Below are 24,172 nucleotides of genomic sequence, written 5' to 3' on the forward strand. Positions count from 1 at the left end.
TATCTATATTGCAACTCTAGAGTTGATGATCAGCTTATTAGTTTGCATTCCAATTGTTTGACAAAATATCAATTGGCTGTAAGTTCTCTTTTTGGCATAAATAATGTTATAATTTTGCATACTAAGTGTTTATATTAATGCCACTTGGTTGTAAGTGCATTAATGCCATCCTAGGTTGCATCCAAAGTATTTGTCATAATTACTAATTGCTGTAGTTGCATTTTGCAAGTAGTTTAAGTCATATATGTATTGAATATTGCCAAAATTAGTTGCACATTCATATTAGGCCATTGTTTAGACAATCTGGAGTCTTTTTGTAAGCATTCTCTTTGAGGCAAATCCAAACAAGAATCACTGCAGCAATCTGAAAAGTTATATCAGTCAGATGACCCTTGCTTGCAAAGTGTTTGACGAAATGTCAAACAACTGAAGTATAAGGATTTTTTGTGATTGAAGAAATTATAGCCTATTGGGGTTATTATAGATGACCTATTGTGTTCTTAAATTTTGATAATCCAACATGCAAGGTAGATTGTGTCCTTAGGACTGTACATTAGCTTTTAGGATTTGTAAAGATTGTCAAGAGATACAATATTGCAGAAATACTTAAGGCAAGAAATCCTTGCTCTATAATTGTATTGTGTAGTCCCTGTTACATGTGTAAGTGTTATGTACTGACAGACACAGGATACATGATCAGGGACTACATAATTAAATAGCATTCTGCAATATCATGTTTATATATATATATATTCACAATGATGTGACTACTTGTATGTTGTTCCCTACACCTGAATCCATGTCTCCTGATTTTTATGATGCTTGTTCAAATTTCATAGCATTGTGTATTTGATTGAATGTGGGTACTCTGAAAGAATGTTATATATTTTTTCGAAATGGAAAAATGGTAAAGTTTATACAGATTTCTATCACAGTGCTGATGAATGTAAGGTTTTTATTTCAGGTACAATCTCTGCTAATGAAGGATCTGATGTGCTCCACAATATGTATAATAACAATGCAAAGATAAGATAAAAGTTTCTTCAAACTTGATATTTGTACTACCTCCAATCTGCCCACATTAATGAATTTTGATGCTTGCAATATCAGGCGGCATACAATATCTATACAAAAGTGGTTGGCAATATGGGTGAATGGGCATGTCTCTAGATGGAGACATGACCATTCACCGATACACCTGATCGGTGGTATGGTCACACTTGTTGATTAGTTATAACAAAACTAATGATTCCAAGACTTAATAAAGTCCAATGCAATTGATAATGATCAGAATGAATGCGATCATTACTGAGATCAATCTTAGATATAAACACAATAATTATATGCAGTCGGTTCTGAATATTGCAATCACCATGAATAATGCAGATTATATTCATGCATATATACATATCGATATTCAAATCATATTGACATATATGCACACACACATATACTACATACATACATGAGTATATTCTCATACGAACAGAGATATTGTCTGAACTGAAGCTACATGTTTCAACTCTCCCTCTTAGCTAGGGAAGACAAAGTGCATATGAATTCTTCTCATTATAAGAAGTAATATCCTCTAGATATTTTAAGAAATCAAGTCTCGTGATATTCTTTCAATTTTGTGTGTACACAGATATCAAGTCTCATGATTTCCTCCATAAAGGATCATGGCATATCCATAGATATTAAGTCACATAATATCCACCATGAGTTTAAACATATTGATCTTCAATAGATATCAAGTCACATGATATCCATCAACATGCTCTTTTAACTATTATGATTTTGAGGAATATCAAGTCACACGATATTCATCATAATAGTAATCTAATAATTTAATGTCGTCACCTTATATTATTAGAGTCAACATTTCAATATAAAAGATTGTCTCCTTTTAATACTGAACATAGGGTATTCCTATGAGTCACAGAGTCACATATGACAAAAGAGTTTGCACTTTAAACATCTTTATTAAATAAAACAAATTTACAAGGTTTGAGACTCAATCTCATTAACTTACATTTCAACCGAGCCAAGTTTCTTCTTGAAATGATCAACCTTCACTTTAGGAAGTGCCTTGGTAAGAATGCTAGCTGTTTGATCACCTGTATTGATATATTTCAACTGAATAACTCATCTTTCCACCATGTCTCTTACATAGTGGTAAGGAATTTCTATATTCTTGGATCTATCATGAAATACTGGATTCACAGATAATTTGATACAACTTTGGTTATCACAGTGAATAGTGGTAGGTTTCATAGGCTCGCCAATCAAGTTAGAAAGCAACTTCCGAAGCGACACTGCTTTTCTAGCTCCCATTATTGCTGCAATATACTCTGCCTTAGTAGAATTTTGAGCAATTGAAGCTTTCTTTCTGCAGATCCAAAAAATCATATCTGATACTAAACTGAAACAACATCCTGATGTGCTTTTCTGGTCTTTCACACTTCTGGCCTTATCAGAATTAGTATATCCATGTAACTCCAAGCTGGTATTCTCATATTTAAGTTCATAACCAATAGTACCTTGGAGATACCTTAATATATGCTTCAAAGCAGCAAGATGAATCTCACGAAGTTCACACATGAACTGAATGCATTCACAGCATAACAGATGTCAGGTCGAATATTTACAAGATACATCAGGGACCCAATTATCCATCTGTATAAAGTAGGATCAACTAGTCTGGATTCAATACTTGCTTCTTTTAGCTTGGGTAAGTTTTTTTCCATAGGTGTAGACATGGGTCGATTGTCCCACATTCCAAATCTTTCCAAAATATCAACAGTATACTTCTTATGGTGTAGAAAGATATTCCCAGAGTTTTGACGTACTTCCAATCCAAGAAAGAAATGAAGAATTCCTAAGTCCTTCATTTCAAATTCAGAAGCTAAATCTTTCTTACACTGATTAATGAGATGTTCTTCCTTTGTAATCAGAAGGTCATCAACATAAAGAATTAGAATTAGCATATCACCTTTAGTTACTGTGAAGTAAAGATTTGGATCAACCATAGTCTTGGTGAATCCAAGACTTAAAAGGTATTTGTTAATCCTTTCATACCAGGCTTGGGGAGCTTGTTTGAGTCCATATAGAGCCTTCTTAATTTACATACATAAGAGGCAGCATCATGTATCACAAACCCTTTTGGTTGTTCTAGGTATACTTCTTCCTTGATTTTTCCATTAAGAAAAGCAATTTTTACATCCATTTGGTGGATTTTCCAACCTTTGGCTGCTGCGATGTCTATTACAACTCTAACAGAGGTGTATTTGGCAACTGGTGCAAAAAGTTTCTTCAAAGTCGATTCCTTCCTTTTGAGAAGAACCTCTAGCCACAAAACAAGCTTTATGTTCTCAATGCTGCTATCTGCAACATACTTAACTTTGAAGAGCCATTTTGAAGACAACAGATTTTCTCTTAGGTCGAGGAACTATGTCCCAAACATCATTTTTTAGTATAGACTGATATTCTTCCACCATGGCATCTTTCCAAGCTTGATGTTTAAGTGCATCAGAAGTTCTTGAAGGTTCAGGGTTTCGACTCACACATGAAAGCATTGTATGTCAATTTTCTAGGTCTCTTGCTTTCTCGGAAAGTCCTCGAAGTTGTTGCAAATTCATCTCCTTCTTGTATAATTTTCCTTGGCCAAAGTGGCCTTTTAGAATGATCAAGACTCTCTTCTTGAGTCTCAGAATGTATCTCAATTTCATTTGAAGTCTCTTCAAGGTACTTTCTCTGAATCTGAGGAGCAGGAGCTTCTTCTTGAGATACATCCAATGTATCTAGTTCATCAGAAGTTTTGGCTCTATTAAAAACTATGCCTTCCTCAAAAATGACATCTTTGCTTAGTTCTATTTGTTTCTATCCAGGTATGTAGACTTTGTATCTTTTTACTGTTTCACTAAGACCAATAAGGATACCCTTTCTTCCAGAAGGTTCTAGCTTTGTCCTCTTCTCCTTAGGTACATGAACATACATAGGACATCCAAATATCTGTAAGTTATTGATGTCAGGTTTCTTTCTAGAAAATTCTTCTTTAGGGGTCTTATTGTCCAAATACGAGTGAGGACATCTATTCTAAATATAGACTGCTATGTTAGACGCTTCAGCCTAGAAATACATACACAAGTTTTGATAAAAAATCATAGCCCTAGCAACTTCTACAATAGTTCTGTTCTTCCTTTCAGAAACTTTATTTTGTTGAGGATCGTAGGGGTTTGTGAACTCCCTCTTAATCCCAGTGAGTTTGTAGAACTCTTTAAATATTTTAGATGTATACTCTTTCCCATTATCTATTCTCAGAACTTTAATGTTCTTCCTGGAGGAGTTTTGAGTGATTGTTTTGAATTCTTTAAACTTAGAGATAATCTCTTCAGATTCTTTGCACTTAAGGAAGTATATCCATGTCTTCTTTGAAAAATCATCAACAAATATCACATAGTACAAGAACCCTCCTATAGAAGTTAAAGACATGGGTTCACATAGATCAGAGTGTACTAGTTCGAACACATCTTTAGTCTTGCTCAAACTATGAGGAAATGCCTTTTTAGTGTTTTTCCCTAAGGCACAACCTTTGCATGATTCGTTGTGAATATGGCTTAATTTGGGCATTTCGGTTACTAACTTCTCCATTGATGTTAGGGCACAAAAGTTGATATGACCTAATCTTCTATGCCATATTTCATTTGAATCTGAGGTCTCATGTACAAGTGCAAGGTTTGTCGTAGTGCATAGCTCATATAAAAAGTCCTTATCGTACTCCTATTGTTAGAGCCTTCTTTATGGTTGAATTCTTAGGCCAAGCTAGTAATTTACCTGCCATGAATGCAATTTTATAACCATCATCTTCAAGTGCAGATATAGATATTAAATTCCTCTTAATACCTGGTACATAAAGAACTCGAGAAAGTTGAATAGAATTTCCAGATTTCAATTTTATGGTGTAGGTCCCAATTCCTCTTACGGAATGTGTAAAATCATCACCAATTGTAACTTCTTCATCTGTTTCTATTTGCATGCTTTCTAGGTTATCCTGATATCCAATGATGTGTCTTGAAGATCCGTTATCAACTATCCATGTGTTAGATTTGGTTGAAATCTGGCTTGACAATGCTGAATATAAGGCATATTTTTCAAATTCATGTCCTTCATTTGATTTATCAGACTTTGCAAAAGATGCTTGAGGTTTAGATCGATTGAGACAATTTATTGCATAATGTCCAAATAGATCACATCTAAAACATTGAAGTTTTGGACAAGTCTTTCTTCTGTTTAGATTGTCCTTTTCCATGAAAGTTTCTTTTCCTTTTGTTGTTCTTCTTCTTTCCCTTCTTATGAGAGTTTGTATTAAGAACTTGAACGTCTTCATCTAAGGTTTTGTGTTTTTCCTTAATCATTAATCTCAATTCTTCTTGAAGACAATCATTAATCATTAATCTTGTACAAAAGATTCCTAGGAGTTTGGAAGTCCTCCTAATGCTATTAAGGATAATTGTTGATTGTCAATCTCATAACCAAGTGTAGATAATTGATCTCTCAAATATGTGATTCTCATGAAGAAAGCATTTATAGTCTCTCCTTTATTCATGCTAACATTATTCATTTGCCTTTTAAGAGCAAGTTTTCTGCCTGTATAATTAATTATGAATGCATTTTCAAGAGCTCGAAACATATGATATGCTGTTGTATGTTTTGCCACAATAGTACTATGCGGTCTCGAACAACATCCACAATTATCTTTATGGCCTTTTCATTTTTCTCGATCCATTCTGATTTCTCAGGATCATCTTTATGTTCCTCTTTGTCCTCTCTTACAAAAGATTCCAATTTGTTTTCTTTTAATAACATCATTATACGAAGGTTCCAAGATTTGAAGTTATCAACACTTGCAAGGTAATGTTCGAATCTCAATACGTTTGTCATCTTTGTAGAGAGAATGGATTGTAAATTTAAAGTAAAATCTGATCCATATAAACTTAATGCGATCTCTCCTTAGCCTTACTCTGAGAGCATGAAAAGTTTATACAGATTTCTATCACATTGCTGATGAATGCAAGGTTTTTATTTTAGGTACAATCTCTGCTAATGAAGTTTTCGATGTGCTCCACAATATGTATAATAACAATGCAAAGATAAGATAAAAGTTTCTTCAAACTTGATATTTGTACTACCTCCAATCTGGCTGCATTAATGAATTTCAATGCTTGCAATATCGGGTGGCATACAATATCTATACAAAGGTGGTCGGGTATATGGGTGAATGGGCATGTCTCCAAATCGAGACATGACCATTCACCGATACACCCGATCGGTGTTATGGTCACACCCGTTGATTAGTTATAACAAAACTAATGATTCCAAGACTCAACAAAGTCCAATGCAATCGACAATGATTAGAATGAATGCGATCATTATTGAGATCAATCTTAGATATAAACACAATATGCATAGTCGGTTTTGAATACTGTGATCACCATGAATAATGCAGATTATATTCATGTATATATACATATCGATATTCAAATCATATTGACATACACCAACACACATGAGTATATTCTCATATGATCAAAGATATTGTCTGAACCGAAGCTACATGTTTTAACAAAAATTAGTTGTAATTTCTTGTCAAAATCTTTTTTTATATATTCCATGGAGACATTCTAGTCCATGGTCCTTTGTTAAAATTATGAGTAAATTCTATATGTTGATTTTTGCATATAGAATAATTTATAAATTAAGGTTGTATATAATCCTATATATACACATACATAGTTCAATCATAATTTTATATGTTTGTTACTTCATTTATGCAAACATACTTGCTTGTTATATATATATATATATATATTCCTAGATATACCCGTGCGTAAATACATGGGTATATCTTTTTATCTAGCAGTTTGGTGCTGTGGGTACTTATTGTTTTGTCCTTACTTTTCTCTTAATTTCTTTTTTCTCATTGTTCTTTCTCTTTTTTGTTAATTACTAGTCCCCTTGGTTTGCGTGTTGCACTTCCTGGCCCCTTCTCCTTTTCTTTTTATCCAGTCTGGGTCTGCAACCTATTATTTCTTTTCTTTCTTAGTTCTCTCATCCTGATGATGGGTCATTGAGTATGATTTAAAACGTTGATGCTGATAAGTTCACACACAATCTCACCCAGAAGCATAAATAGAATGTGCATACATATCATATAAGAATCATAACAAAATGCCTGAAGGGTCTAAGTTCCAACATATGAAGTGAGGTGTTCATAGTCTTCCATTCTTGTGTCACAATTGCCTCAGATTCTTCTCATAGAATCCCAAAGTGGGATCTTTTGTACGATTGGTTGTTTGATTTGCCCAAGCATGTCATCAAAGGTCTTATAAATCCCTCCAAGGCTAGGAGAGTCGGTATTAGCCTATCTATTATCTCACACAGTAGATTCAATGAAATAGCAAACATATTTGCAAGTGCAAATATTTACAAAAAACTAAAATCTTCAAAAAGGATGGAAATATTTTACAAGTTAGAAACATTAATAAGTTACTAAATAACAAATTAAAAAAAAAAAAATTCGGCAATTTTATAAACTCATTGCAGACGGCTCCTCATCAACAATGATTTTTGTTTCTGCTTCTTTCTTCTGGTGTATGTGCTTCTTGCCATTGATTCCACTTTACATTAACCACCATTAATCCCAAAACCTCTGACTTAAACCATCCTTTCCAACAAAATGAAGCAGCTGACATGTTTAGTGTCCATGAGCTTGAGGAATTCCTCCCTAGAAAATGTCCCAAACAAAGCAAGTGAAGTGTGATGGTTTTAAATGAACATTTGCACATTCTAGCTGTTGACACCATTAGCTTCACCCAAACTATCATCCCATTGTCATCCTAGGTATTGTTCAAAGCATAGATACAACGTGGGTCTAAAAAATGTGCTTATAAGCATCCTTCACCATCAAGTCAGCTAACTTACACACATGGCTTGATTGATCAATGACTGCACAACGTTGGAATATCCAACCTCTTCTATGGCTAAATTGGAAATTGGAAGGTTGCATCCTTCCTTTCTCCAAACAATCAATACCCCTAAGAAAATAAGGGCCATCTAACCTTGTGACAATAATATTGATTGGCAGCCGACATTTAATATCGGTCCACCCATCTGTGATGATGGAGCATCCATCCTTTGTCTATGTTTATCTTATATTTTCTATCAATGAACTAACCTTGGAGTCCAATGTTTCCAAGGGGTCCTAGAGTCCCAAAAGTTTCTTCTATAAGGGATGACACTAAACCCATAGGGGACACATCCCCAAAGAGCACTGAAAATCACCAGTTTATTGGCAAAAAATTGTGATGTTTAAGGTAAAAATTTAGGGGACAGTACCTTACTTAGATCTCTAATTGTTGAGCATTAGGCTTCTAGCTTGGAGCTCCTTTTTGGGATCCCTCTTGCTGTTACTATTGGATGTACATTTGTCTCCATTAGGGTTATTTTGGTCATTAATAATGGGTATTGGTTTTTGTCTTTTCTTCCTAGTGGACATCGTGATTCTGGAACACCTCATAGATTGCAAATACAAGTGTCTGTCTATGAAAGATGAAAAATCATATTTTCTTGTGTAGAATGGATTTGTATGTACACATTGCGTTACACCTAATACATCTGAGAAGTAAATCACATAGCTTTGATTGTGAAACTTTAAACATATCACAGATTTATATAAGCATTTTTGAAAGGGTATTCATTTATATGGTAAAACTAAGGATGAAAGCAAGGGATGTCACAAGCCTGAGGGCACTCTGTGGCAGCTTCAGAAAACTATGAATTATATAGCAAAGCAAATATTTCCACAGTTCTATTCAGTTCAATCTATATTCTAATCTTTACTGAAGCCACAAACAATCCAAGGGATTTCAAGTGATACACCAGACAATTAGACAGAGTGCCCAAGAATTCATTCACCAAACATACTGATGATGAAAATATATGCTGGTCAGCTACTATATTCACATTTGAATGTGAAAACATTTGCTGTGAATTTGTTTGCTGGATTTTCTGTCTGTATTGGTGGTTTCCTTGAATATTAATGGCTTTTTTGTGTTTTTATTTTTAACAAATGTCTTTGAGGAGTCTTGGAAGTCGATAAACATGGAACTATAGCTGCTTCAGATCTAATATAAGAGAAGATATCTATAGATAAATGATCCTCAGGCTCTGGCTTCGAGAGAGTCCCAAATTATGTCATTCTTTTGGCAGGCGAGTTTCAACTCCATTAGCATATTTGCCATTCCGAATGACTTTTTTGTGCATTGAGCTCCGCTAACCACAGAATCAGTGGCAAAGATTGTTAAATTGAGCAACAGAAATATGCCAATTCAGCCTGAATTTTAGCATGTACAACTCTCATCTTTCCCTAAACATCCTTTTAAAACATTGTGGTAAACACACTTTTAAATTAATTACTGCTTATTTTTCTTAATATAGGCCCCATTCCTCACACACATATGTGTGTGTGTAGTTAAAAGTTGTAACTAGTGAGTAGTAGTGTCAGGTCTCAGCTTAGATTTTCCAGATTTGTAGCTGAAAGTATTATATTTGCACAATAAGACTGGTAGGGTGAGTGACACTCCAGTACCAAACGCAGGTGTAATAATAGGGTGAAAGACTCATCTTTGCTCAAGAAAGTGTTGCCAAAAATATATTCTTCAATACAATTGTAATTTGAGGGGTAGTCAAGTATCAAATTCAGCCAGAATAATAGGATGGAACACTATCCTCTTGCTCAAGTATCTTTTGACAATTTATTCATTTAAACTCACTGCCACTCTTTCCAATTTTAAGCTCCAATCCTCGCATCTAAAAATGATTCTTTTGGTAACTGGTGTGCAGAAGAGATTGGACTTGGTTAGTGTACAGGGGATAATAGTGTAAGAATGGACACCCTTAGTTAGTAGTTATTAAGCTATCCTTTATGAAGCCTTGCTCTCTCGGCTGTAGGGATCAAACAGAAGGATAATTTGAAGAGTGATTTAAATGTAGGATGTTGCAGCACGTCTTGCAAATTATTGGAAAAACACAAAAAAATTCAGAGCAAAGTTTTCTTTTAGTTACATCTTCAACTGGTCATCAGGTTTTTATTCAGTCATTGCATTGTCATTATTACGAAGTAATTGGTAAAATACATGCTTGTTATTAACAGAGACCGAGAGGTCATTATATACAAAAGAATGGAATGATGTTTCCTTAGGAAATGATTGTGAAGAATAGAAACATTCTATTCTAGCTGAAAGAAAGCTAAAAATGCTACAGCTAACTAAAGCTAACAAAATATTAGAAACATTCTAATATTTACAATAGTTTACAAATAGATTACCATTAACTAATAATAGACGATTATCTATTATCGTAATAGTCCTGTGTACTACCATTGCACTTAACAGATGCCTTGTTAATCTGGTTTGGTTGGTAGTGTCATGGACAACCTTGTTCACTGCATTAAACTCGTGATGCTTACGGGGTAGACGTCTTCAATGCTCTGTTTGCTTTTGCAGATGGCCACAATATCACTTTGCTTCTTCCAAAAATGGATGGATCATGCAATCTTGAGTTGGCTGACCCCTCTGTGTCCACATTGTCCATTTGATACCACTGATCTGCTTAACCTTGGACAACCTGACAGTTTATGCTAGCGTGGAAGATATCCAATAGCACTCTTTTAAACTTCTCTAGAACATCTAAGGGAATTGGTGGGGATTACTTTCAATTCACACAGCATCATTCTAATGATTTCAAGATAAACAAATTTGTGATGACTGGTGGTCCTAAAGATCATGGGTTATGGCAACAAAACATCCTTCAAGGACATCCAATATGGCTTACTGTGCTACATGATGAGAGCTGATACTGATAACATGATTCCCATGAATGTTCTTGTGAGGTTGGGGCTAGACACATTAGTAGCCCCCTGATCTGGTCATTTGCAAATCATTAAGACAAAGGCTGGTGGGATCCATTTATTGCACACAGATATCCTACTGATCTAACACAGGGCATAGGAATATTTTGTTGACTGATTTATGCACTTTGAACCTGATGACCACCATTAAGCTAATACAGAATCCAATATGAAGACCATTACCAATTTGGAGCAATCAGATGCAAAATCCATATCCAGATGCAATAACCGAACTTGGTTAACTTGTATTGTGAGGTTTCCCTGATAGGAAAATACTGCATTAGAGTGGATGAGGATTAATTATGCCTGCTATTATCTTGTCATCCCACATCCTGCAAACAAAAATTTACATAAGATTCAATAACTTAGAAGCCTGTTTGTTACCAAATTTTACATGAGATTCATTAACTACCAGTGAATAGACAGTCTTATTTATATGATGCCACCAACTATCTTCTCATGCGCTACTGCCAATTACTCCTTTTTGCCAGGCAAAGTGTATGGTTCAGCCAAGTATCCTGTTCCTTAGGGGGTTATAAGATTAGCAAATGTGCGACCTTTGGAAGCTGATCACATTGAGATAAACACACACATTTAGATAATAGCTTCTATCTTTCTTCATTTTTTCTCTATATCTCCAAGACAGTCACATACAGTCTGACTCAAGGTTTGACAACACACAACGAGGAGTTCAGGACTACAAAACCATCTAAGTACACTATCTTAAGCTAAACAAAAAAAAAACTTAGGCAAAAATAAGAAATGCTTCAAATTCAGTTCAGACCACATGGGCAAGCTCTGACAAATCATTAGGCAAATGGGGCCACCAGACCTAGCACCATCTCAGTTGGCTGGATGTACCTACCATGACACTGGAGCTTCAATCTCCAGAATGGTTGTGGCATTACCAGATCAATCAAGGCCTTATAGCTACACAATGTTTTACATATCTCTCTCATGTGGATCTCAGGATGCTTGCTTTGGTGTCCTTGTTTCCTGCTTACAATTATACACACCTTTTCTGAAAACTAAAGTCAATGATGGATACATTGGATCGTTTGATAGATTCTCTTATGCCACTGAGAGCCTTAGGTTACAGTTGATGATTGTTAAAGCCACATTTGAAATTCCATAAGTGTCAATGAAAGCAAAATAAAAATGAGCAGAATAAAGGATGGTGGTTCAAAATATCAAGGGTTAAAATCATCTTAGTCCAAATCACTCACATATATGCACAAGCCATAATAGAAGTACACAGAATTATTCAGGATCACATAGAAATCCACATTGTTTCCTTCCCTGTTCTATTTTTCTTTGTGATCTTTTTCAATCTCCTTTTTAACTTATATTCCATTATCACCATTCTGAAATCTTACCTTTGGTTTGTGCCACTCCAATTCAGCCTTTCCTTTGGAATATCTGACTAACAACTATTCTTTAATGTTTGTTTTTTAATTGATTTGACTAACCTTGTTACTAACCTTATTCTCTAATTATTTTATTTTTTATTGCTTTGCAATTAACATCAAACCTTTGTTCCATTGGTTGACTTGGACATGACATTCAATCCCATGCCCTCTGGCACAGTAATTGATTGGACTAGTTCAATATTATTAGACGTTGACCTTATTTCTTTGGTTTCTGATTTGGTCTTTTTTCCTGTTGTCATCTGCCCTCGAGTCCTCCGTCCAATTTGATGCTGCTTTGGACTACTGTTTTCTTGTTGTCTCTTTTGCTTACCCAGTTATTTCTTGTCATCAGGTTTCTTTATTGTTTCAGGTTCTGTAACTGTGCTTTTCTGCTAAGATCTTCTATTTTCAGGTTATATCTTTATTTTTGCAATCATGATGTCATGTGTTGGCGCTTTCCACTGATCTGCTATCCAATATATTTCCTCTCTCAGCTGTTATATCTTTATTTTTGCAATCAGGATATCTCTTTGATTAAAATATCTTGAATTTTCATGTTTGATGCTAGATATCATCTTACATTGTGGCTATCTGCTGCTGATTCTTCTTAATAAGGAACATTGATTCTTCACTATTGTAATTTCTTAGTGTTTGACTTTATGAATTCCTTTTGCCAGGTTCAATTAGAACGTGCACGACTTATTTGTGAACGCACTGTTAGAAGAGAAAAGTTGAAGGTTAGTTTTTAAAGTTTCTTAGTTAATCTTGTGCCTTTGATACACCTATAGGAAAAAAATGGGTTTTAGTTATAGTATTACACATTTATTTCTGACAGTCTTTGATGAAAAAGATATATTTTTTGAGTTGCAGCTATGTTAGCTCTAATGTATCCTTTAATTACTCTTAAAGTTAATATCTATGGCACCTTCTTGAATTTTTTGACATGAGCATATGGCAAGGATCATATAACACCATAGAAATTTCGAGTACATACAAGTTGTCAATTATATGAAGAATCACTTAAAAGATTAACACTAACGGCTTATCAGGATGTCTTAAATGACATATAGATGCTTCTTAGAGTTGTGCTCATAACGACCTTGTCAACCAATAGTTCTTGAGGAACTAGCTGGCGAGGATCATAAACTGTTCCATATAGCACAGTTCCATATAAGCCTCCAATGTGCCCTTTTTTCTGAACATGCTCTTAAAGATATAGCCTTGTTGCAAGCTTTTTACTTGAACCACACAAATAAGAATAACAAATGGCTGAGTGAGCTATAAAAATATCATACATTTGAGCTGAGAAAAAAAACTGAAGTAATGAAAAGCTAAGAAAGAATTATAAAGAGCTACATTTACAAGCTCTTCAGCTAGAACCCAAATTTGCATGTCATTGACCATCTGTTTTACAGTTTGAGCCTCGACAGTCATCCTTAGGTATGTAGGCTGTTTACATTTCTCAGATAGTGAGGACTGCAAGGTGTTGAATATGGTTATAAAATGGGTGCGACCGCAGGTTGGCAAACTCTCTAATCAAATAGAGGATCCATGTCTGGTTGTGGAATAATTGAATATGTTATGTCTATGGTCAACAAACATTTGGACCACCAATCAGTTTGTGGGTATCCTGTACTATCTGATCAATGCAGTTGTATTATCCTGTATAGTGTGCTTGTCTATTAGTAGTCTAACTAGAGCATCGGCACAGTTTGCTGCATTGTCAGTGAGTTATTACTTGATATCCTCCTCATTCAGCATTGTTTTTAATTTGATAACAACATATAAATAATTGGCATTTTTAATCTTCTCGAAGGCATCAGTTGATTCGGAAAAAACTTCCCATCTGACAAGAAGACTGGGAAATTCAGTAGCACCATACTTCTCCTTTCAAGCTGTTCACCAGTCATAATAGTTCAATTGTTAATCCTGATAGGCTCCTCTTTATAGTGGTATTGGACTTGAGTCATACCATAAAAAACGTATCCAAAATGCTTGCCAATAAGGGAACTCTTAGAATTAGGAAAAGAAGAACAGAAATCTAAACTTGATTTCAACAGTAAAACTAAAAAGTTGGAATTTCATTAAGGCAATTCAGAGTTTAAGATTAAAATTTAAAATTGCTCTGGACATATTTACTGCATTTCTTTTTGTCCTGTTCCATTCTGTTCTATCAAGTGATGGTAATGGACTATGAACATCACATGGGACAAACCATAAAGCTCCTGGCACCCAAACAGGCTCTTTCAGATAAAAACATTGAAAAAATAAAATATTAGGTATTTGAATGAGCATAAGTGTGATAAGTAAGTCAAACAAAGAAAAAAATGCCACTTTAGTTCTTTTGAGATCCAAGTGATCTTTTTTTTTTGTTTTTTCAATTTTGATTGTGTTTTAAGCCAGTTTTTTTTTGGCAATGTACCTTTACACTTTTTAAAGTTTTGTCTGACTTGCTAATTTCAAGAAATGGGACATTACAGTTTTCAATGAGTAGTGAGTTTCATTGCCAAAATCAGCAAGACAGCAAGTTGAGGTGGGGGCATACCAGTTTTTATTGTGTCTCGTCGCTTAGGTTTACTCTATATTCCATGTTATGGACATGGCATGAAAGGAACTGAATAAGGTGAGTGGACTTTCTACGTTAGTATTTCTGTGATCATGAACAAGAGTCTAGTCCCTAGTAATGTAATTTTAATATCCCTTTCTATATTGCAGGTTTGACAGCACCCGTCTGGTACTTATACCTGTTCAGTTCAGGTCTAGGTTTTAGGTGCCCTGGGGTTCACTCGCTCTGCTCTAAGTTCCCTGGGGATACACCCGAAAGAACCCCCGCTCCCATGCTCCAAAAATAAAATAAAATCATAAATTGAAAAGTGCTAAATACATAATATAGTTTATTTGAGTGAAAACTAATGAAGATGGCACATGCCATAAAGGTTCGTGTGGTGTTTAAGGCCACTAGTTGCCATCCCCAATTGTAGGTCCCTCGGTTCCCTTTAGGTTGTATGGGGATGGGGGTACTTGGTACTTCACGTATGGGTACAGATATGGCTATTTTTCAAAGTAGAGGACAGGGGTACTTGGGTACATCATTTTTATTATCATAATTTATTACTTCATAGAAAATCTGAAAATATGAGTCATGACAATGAGTTTTGAACGCAAGAACAGTGATGAAGTTTGCAGATGTAATGTATTTGTTTTCAGTTTCAGATTTGCAATATGTTTGTAAGAATAAATTAGTTATGTATGCTAAATGTTTGGATGCAAAACATAGATGGGAAACTTTAAACATGAACAAAAAGATCATAAAACATATAACAATGACATATCGAATGATAAACTTCTAACTGGAACAGTGATAAAGTTTACTATTAATCGGTATTGGATGAGAGCTTCAAACTGATTACATATTGAGGTAAGCTTGATAAACATCAAGCTAATATGCAAACTAAAAACTGAAACAAAAAGTAGAAATGTAAATCAAGGTCCTTTGTTCACTATCATTGTCTGACCATCTGTCTGGGGGTGGTAGCTAGTGCTCAGACTGAGCTTTGTCCTACACAATCTGAACAACTCCTGCCAGAAGTGACTCATAAACCTGTTGTCCATGTCACTGACAATGCTTGAGGTAATTATGGGATGATAAATTCAATAAGTTGATGACGCATTTTGCTGAGATTATTCAAGTTTTGAATGAGAAAAAGAATGCCTTAATAAATACATATCCAAATAAGGCCAATGAGGTGATGAAAAGGCTCTCGAATGTATTTAAAATGAACCCAGGAAGATACACTCTCTAGGGGAAAACTAGGTATGCCATTGTGATGAACATAGATACTTGCCCCAGTCTATAAGAGACAATACTTTGAGAGCCTTATCACTAAGCCCTCTACAAAGAAGCAAAAATTGGAGGAATGAACATCATCAAAGGTTGAGGAATATTCACCATCCTAGACCCCCATGCATTTTGATAATGAGAATGAAATGGCTAAACATTTGAAGCAGATGGGAGGTCATGATGATATTCTGGTAACAACTGTAGAGTTGGAGGAAGGGATGTCACAGGAGCCCCTAATGCCAGAAATGGATCTTATAGTAGAGGATTTAAAGGGGAAAGAGATGGATCCTGTAATAGAGTAAGCCTACAAGAAATTCAACTTTTATAGAGGTCGAGTATGTCAAATTTTGAAGCAAAGTGCAAAAAGATGAACATAGAGCAACCTGATAAAGAGGACTTTGTTATAAGAGAAGGGATAAAAGAGTAATTGATGGAAAGTTTTAGTAGACTTATAAAAGAGTAATTGATGGAAAGTTTTAGTAGACTTACTCCAAAATCAGGGAGACAAATGGTAAAGGATTCTAGCATATTGATTCTCTTAGAATATTCTAGAATAACTGAGGGGGGCTGAATCAGTTATCCTCGGGTATATATGTACCAATTCAACTTTTAATCACTTCAATTACTTCAGATCTATGCATTTTCTAGCCCGGACTCTGTAGAAAATAATCAGCAACATAAAACTTGCAGTCAACTATCCTAATAGTAACAAACTTTGCAGAATATAAAACATTAACATTAAAACATCTCACATAATATCCACACAAGTATGACATGATAATTTTAACATGGAAACCCAATTTGGGAAAAATTACCAGTACCAATTACCTACTGAGTGCCCGGTACTTGGGTACATTACATTACCCGGTATGCATCCCAAGGGTATGGGTGTGAGTTCCTTCTTAATCATAGACTTTGACTTAGTTTTTTGGTGTGGTATGTTGGTTATCACAAAGGGACTTTGCTATTCATTCTTGTTCAGTCACTTCTAACCTAATAACTTGCAAAGCAAATAAAGAATGTAGGATAATGCTGATGATGGGATGAGCCTCCAACCAATCCTTGCTTCGCTGTATCAACTAGGCATAGGAGGGTGTTATCTTCTAAGGATCCAAGAATCTTTCACATTGTCTATATTCATCCAAATACCCTATGAAGGTGCAATCTGTTAATGTTTTGGACAAGAATATTATAAATGCAATAATCAGAACCTTTAACATCAAAGCACGAGATAGCCAGACACATATTTATCTTGGGAAAAGCCTCCTATTCGAAGGAAAAAAACCCAGCCACACTCAAAATATATCTTTTATTGAGTTTTTGAAATCTGGATACAAAGCTCTCAGGCTTAATCAGAACTGAAATAATCTTTCTGGGATTTTTAACACTAAACAATCAACAATCGAGGCCTTATAACAGCTTGAGCATAACCTGCTTTAACATTCCTCATATTAACAACTCCATATGGTAGCATCAACAACTATCTCAACCAAATACCTCAAATAAAGACATTTCTAATGTGTGAACATACACACAAATATATCGAGAAGACAGACATCGTAATATCTGAAGCAGACCCAATAAAGGCTTTTGCAGAGACAATAATATCACATTAACATCAGCCTAAATAAGCAACACACACCTCACCCATGATACAAGATATATCTTGAAAACAAGAAAAGTGAAAGGTAGACAAAGAGTTACAACAGCAGTTACAACCCGTGACGTTCCATCTTCCACACGATGACAAATACATTTTGTGTTAATATAACTCGTGTCTTGTTATAACCTGTGCCATTGAGCTGTTCTGTCTTAATACATGATGATGCTATTACTCCATAATGGTCAGTGACAGTTACCAATCATTGCCATTTCAGCTTCTAGACATCCAAGTCACCAAGAGCGAGTACCTCTAAATGAGTTAATGACATGATAGAAAATATGCTGGCAGTGATAATACAGCTGTTGTATCAACAAAAGAAATAGGATGTCCATTGCAGGTAAGAATAAACTATCTTGCAGCTATAAAAACTTCAACACTCTCTCTTAGCAAGAGAGAGATTCTGTTAACATGACAAACATAAGAAATTGCAACAGAAAATGTCAGTAACAAAAATCTTATCACAGATTTTCTCAACATAATATTGTCACCTCACTATGACATTCACCATGGCTACTCCTAGAGTGTGAAAACACAAAAAACTGTTATGATGTCTCACATGACTTTCACCAATGCTACTCCCAGAGATTGGATCCACCATAGCTACTCCTAGAGGGTGGAACGAGGACTTTCACCTCAAACTTCTTTTGCAAAGAAGAATGCATTGACAAGGTACTGTACCTTGAACTTCTCTCGCAGAGAAGAACTCATTAGCAATGGATTTCACCCTAAACTTCTCTTGGAGAGAACTCATTAACAAGAGATTTCACCTCGAACTTCTCCTTCGCAGACAACTCATTAACAAGGGATTGCACCTTGAACTTCTAATTCTCCTTCACAGAGAAGAACTCATTAAAGCACATAAAAAGATCATTTGAACGTTGAGATTCCCTCTCAGCCAGGACAACATGCTCGCAGCTTTGACTATCACAATTAATTAATTGACTCTAATGTTTGATCAACAAGGAGCTTTTGTAGTCACATTGCTACAGGAGTTTGCTGATCCTCTGCAAAGGACTTAACACTCTCCCTCTGCCACAAAAGCTCCCTCTAATATTTTTTTTCCTTTGAATGCAAATACAATTTTATATGTTCTCCCTCTTTAGTGAATTAAGTGCCATCAACCCAGTCCCATGACTGCAAATAGATTCCTCATGTTTGATCATTTCTTCAACCTGCACGACTTTGCATGAAATATCTGATCATTCCTTTGCTTCTTGATTCGTGCTGCAACCAAGAGAGATTCATAAGAATCAACCTATCATGAAGAGACATATCCAGATCAATGCTAAAAACATACACTATTCCTAGTGAAATTACATGAATTAATAATAACTATATCAAATTTGTGATCTGTATTCGAAGATATAATCGCAAAATACTTACCTCTTTATTGTCTAAATTTCCGCACAATGCAGCAAAGATCTTTTGCCATCATAAAATTATAGTGCAGGCAGAGTGAAAAATTTGAACACCACCACAGCCTTTAAGGCACTTCAGCCGCACATTCTCATATGAATCCCTCATTTTGAACAGCATATGACACCCATTAGACATCACGATTCTTCTAGAATCCAAATGTTCTATTCTGGTTTTGACCATTTCCTTAAATTCACTTTGATACCATGTTAATGTTTTGGACCAGAATATCATAAATGCAATAATCAGAACCTTAACATAGAAGCACAAGATAACCGGACACAAATTCATCATGGGAAAATCCTCCTACTCGAGGAAAAAATAACCCAGCCAGACTTAAAATATATCCTTTATTGAGTTTTCACAAATCTGAATACAAAGCTCTCAAGCTAATCCGAACTGAAATAATCTTCCCGGGATTGTTAACACTTAACAATCAACAATTGAACCCTTATAACAGCTTAAGCATAGCCTGCTTAAAATTCCTTATATGAGCAACACTATATGGTAGCATCAACAGCTATCTCAACCAAATACTTCAAATAAAAACTTCTCTAATGTCTGAACAAACACACCGATATATCAAGAAGATGGGCATTCTAATATCTGAAGCAGATCCAATAAAGGCTTTTGCAGAGACAATAATGTCACATTAACTTCTGCTCAAAGAAGCAACACGCACCACACCCATGATACAAGATATAGCCTCAAAAGACAAGAAAAGCAAAAGGTAGACAAAGAGTTATGACAACAGTTACAACCTGTGATGTTCTATCTTCCACACAATAACAAATACATTCCGTCTCCATATAACTCGTTTTGTGTTACAATCCATGCCATTGAGCCGCTGTCTTAAAACACGATGATGCTATTACTCCATAATTGATAACAGTTCTTGATAGTTACCAATGGTTGCCATTTCAGCTTTTAGACATCCAAGTCATCAAGAGCGAGTACCTCTGAATGAGTTAATGACATGATGGAAAATATGCTGGCAGTGATAATACAACTGTTCCATCACCAAAAGAAATAAGATGTCCATTGCAGGTAAGAATAAACTCTCTCACGGCTAAAAATACTTCAACACAATCTAAATGAACATCTTCAGTAAAAGTTAAAACACTTTGAAATTCAGGCCCAAACTAACCTTGCACAGTTGCTTACAATCAACAAATACCAAAAGATATGGGCACTAGCTTCACCATTGATCTCCATTCAACAATATCTTCCATTCATCTACATCTACTTCTACTTAACATGAAATGATATCTTAATCTAAGTGAGAGATGCAAAGAACCATGCAATACTCCAAAAATGATCATATCTATCCACCGTGAAGGCCAACATTGAATAAAATACAATTTTGGTAGTACTTTGACAACAATTCACCAACATAACTCCCTTATAAATGATGTGAGCATGCCTTTATACAGGGGGCTCAATTATAAGGAATGACCAATATTGATTTGAATCAAGGGCCAAGGTTAATCCACATAAGCTCAGGTTTCCATAACTGAAGCTACAAATATTAAATATCCACCCAATTATAATTAAGCAGCGCCATGTGGGCCAATTAGAAAATTTCATTGCCTTCATGGGCCAATAAGAAAATAGATTAGGCTTAACAATAGATAAGATGCACCAACAAATGGGTAGTAAAAAACGACAATATTTTGTGGACCCATGAGAAGAGAGGTGAGGTAGAAGCTTGTAGAAGAGACCTGTAGACAAAGTCACTATTTAATGAATCAATAAGATGATACAACTTGTATTTACACCGAGTTCTCTCTAAGGATTTTTTTTCTTTATCCCTTTTTCTATATCACATTATGATGATGTTCTTCCATTAGGACACTTGGCACACTCTCGTCAATTGAGAAAATAGCTGCCACCTTAGGATGAAAAAGATCATTGTAGAAGCCTTATTTGCGACAACTCATATTCTCTAGTTGCTTCATCATCATGATTTCTTCCTTGGATGAATTTCTTGCTCTTTCCCTTGGATGTCATAGAGTCTTTCTCTTGCATTGATCTTCTAGGTTTCTCCAACAAATGAATTTCAATCCAGCCTCGTCTTTCAACACTCATCCTCCTTTTAACCTTGCAAAACAACATTATATTGTCAAAAATCTGGATTTCACATCTAAAACCATATGGATTAATGCTTAAGGAGTCAAATTTTTCAATAAAGATATTCAATGAGCACATATTCAAAGTGCAAAATGTTCACCTTTAAAATCTGATTTCACCTAATCGAATGGAGACTTTGAAGTTAAATGATTTAGTCATAAACACAGTGCATATTTAAAAATTCTCAATTCAGATTCTTCTTTAAAATTTTCAAAGTGTGTTATGCCTTGGATTTGCCCACATTCCTTCATTGCTTCAAATCTAATTTCAAATGTTTGCAATATCTCCCACAAATTTGATTTGCAAGTATGAAGTCCATTCCTTTGATTGAATTTGACTTGTAATTTGTATGGCAAAATTTTTCTCTCTTGGACTCTCCCAATCTTTGGCTTCCTACAATTCCGGCCTCCCACGATTTCTGGGTTCCTATTATTTTGGTTTCATAAAATTTCTGATTCCCACAATTTCGGCTTCCTACTATCTCGGATTCCTTCAATTTTGGCTTTTGCTACAATTTCGAATTTGGACCAGTACTTGGGAAATTTTGACTTACAACTTACTTTTATATAGCCAACAAAACCCCAAGAGACATGACCATTAATCTAGGCAGACTTGGTTAGAGATGAAAATAAATAAATTTCAATCAGTTTATCGATTAAAATCGCCTCCTTTTATTATAAAATTGTGGCTCCATATAAAAGTTGCATCCCATCATTCCTTAACCTGCAAGGCAAACTACCCACTTGTTAAAACCGATGCTATTTGGATAAATTCAATGCCTCAATGGATGAATTAATTAATTTCTATTTGAACTCAATCCGTATTTTGCAAAATTGAGATTAAATTAAATCTCATCTCAAATTAAAACCCATTTTCATTTTTGCATAATCGAGGTAAATTTAATCTCATCTCAATTGAAAACCCATTTTCATTTTGCAAAATAAAGTTAAATTTAATTTATTCTTGATTTAAAAACATTACATACATCTAGAGGCTGAAAAGGCTTAAGCAATTGCGCTTGGAAGAGGGAGATTTGAGAATTTGGAAGATCATTGAATGCCAGGAATGATTTGTAGCAAACTCACTGCATCTTACAAAAGGTGATTTTGCCATGGTAAATGACAAAATTATTTTGGTGATTTTTTTTTCACTGCCTGCCGAAACTTCTGCTTTTAAAATACTCAATTTATGATTATTTGTTTTCACATCTAAGCTTGCACATCGATGCTCAATTCCATTTTTGATCACTCTCCAGTGTTCATTTCTTTTTCCTAGTTCGAAAAACAAGCCATGGAGTACAGAATTGGATCCTTTTCAGATCACACTTTTGTCTATTTAGGAAGCTTTTGGCCCCAAAAGTGAAGAGAGTCAATTGATTAAGGTTTGTGATGATGCATGTGCCACCTTGCCTTGTACTAACAAGTTTTTCCATGTTCAAGCAAACTACTTTCTCACAATACTGACAATTAAAGACAGGTGGATCAAGTTTTTCCATGATCAAGCAAACTACCTTGCCTTGTACCACAGTACAACCACAAACCAAGTTTGATCCACCTGTCTTTAATTGTTAGTATTGTGAGAAAGTAGTTTGCTTGAACATGGAAAAACTTGATTGGTATTGCCTCTTTTGCGCCATTAAGCATACAAAGTGAAAAATTTACCATTCTTGATGACCTGATATTTTTATAATCCTCCAATGGAATACTGATTTTCTTTCATACATGTATGGACTGCCCAAGAGGACTACATGCATCTATTGGTTTTGCATTGAACTAGTGTATTAATGCGTTTTTTGACCCAACCCAGATAATGAGGTTTGGGATTTTGAACCGTTTAACCCCTTGTTTATATACCAAACGCTGTTTAATCTTGAGGGCATGAATCAAAAGGAACATCAACCTAACACCATTGATATGCATCATAATGCTAAATTATGCTTTTGTCTGGACAACTTACCTGCTTTCTTTGCATTGTAATTAAGCCTATAATACTTATCTGAATCACCATCAATATTTTTACCTTTTTCAATGACTAGAGTATCTTCATTGAACGAGGGCATAGAGATTTTCTTGCCTATATTAACTTGTCAGGGTTCTTTCCAGAGTGTCATTTCCAAGATAAGGCTTTACACAACCATCCCCACCATGATGGCCACAATGAAGTACAATTTGTTTCTTGAGCCTTGTAGATTTTACTTTTTGGCCTGGGTATTAGCTCTCTTATCTGTAGGAAAGGATGGAGCACTATCTACTTCATGGTAGTGAGAAAGGTATGTGCTTCATCTATATCCATAAGTTTGTAAAGAAAACCAAGTCTATTAAGACCAGTGTATTCATTAGAGTTTTTTCATATGATGCATCTCTTTCTTTCTGATTGGGTCTCCTAAGGAATTCACTACTATATTCTTATGGACCTTAACCTTGCTTTTCCTTAAGGAATTACCTTTCCATGCATTTTCACTCCCCATGGCAAATGACATAAAATCACTTCTTGATTAAACTCTTTAAATTGTTTTCGAGAACTTGCAGTAACTTGTTTCTTTAGTTCCTTGGAGTACACGAGACCTTCAAACTGAGGCAAGGCATGCTTTGCCATTCTCAACCTAGCAAAGGAAATCTTTTCTTCTAAGGGAAGAGAATGCATGCTAAAATATACCTCCAGTTTTGCCAAACAATGATCAATTTTGTTAGCATCAATTTCTTATTTGAATAGTTGAATCTTAAACTCAGTCTTTGCTGGAAACAATG

General features: G+C 35.1%; 1 protein-coding gene across 1 annotated transcript in view; it reads left to right on the forward strand.

Annotated features, from left to right (window-relative positions):
* The window catches only part of LOC149542740 (PHD finger family protein), a 65,501-nt gene that overhangs the window by 30,876 nt on the left and 10,453 nt on the right, over positions 1–24,172 (forward strand). The window contains exon 15 of the mRNA XM_089797627.1: positions 13,053–13,112. Coding sequence (XP_089653753.1) covers positions 13,053–13,112 — 60 coding nt within the window. The remainder of the gene's footprint in view (positions 1–13,052; positions 13,113–24,172) is intronic.

The sequence above is a fragment of the Cupressus sempervirens genome, chromosome 8 (assembly GCF_028749045.1).
Source record: "Cupressus sempervirens isolate cs-2001-9-10 chromosome 8, ASM2874904v1, whole genome shotgun sequence".
Lineage (NCBI taxonomy): Eukaryota > Viridiplantae > Streptophyta > Pinopsida > Cupressales > Cupressaceae > Cupressus > Cupressus sempervirens.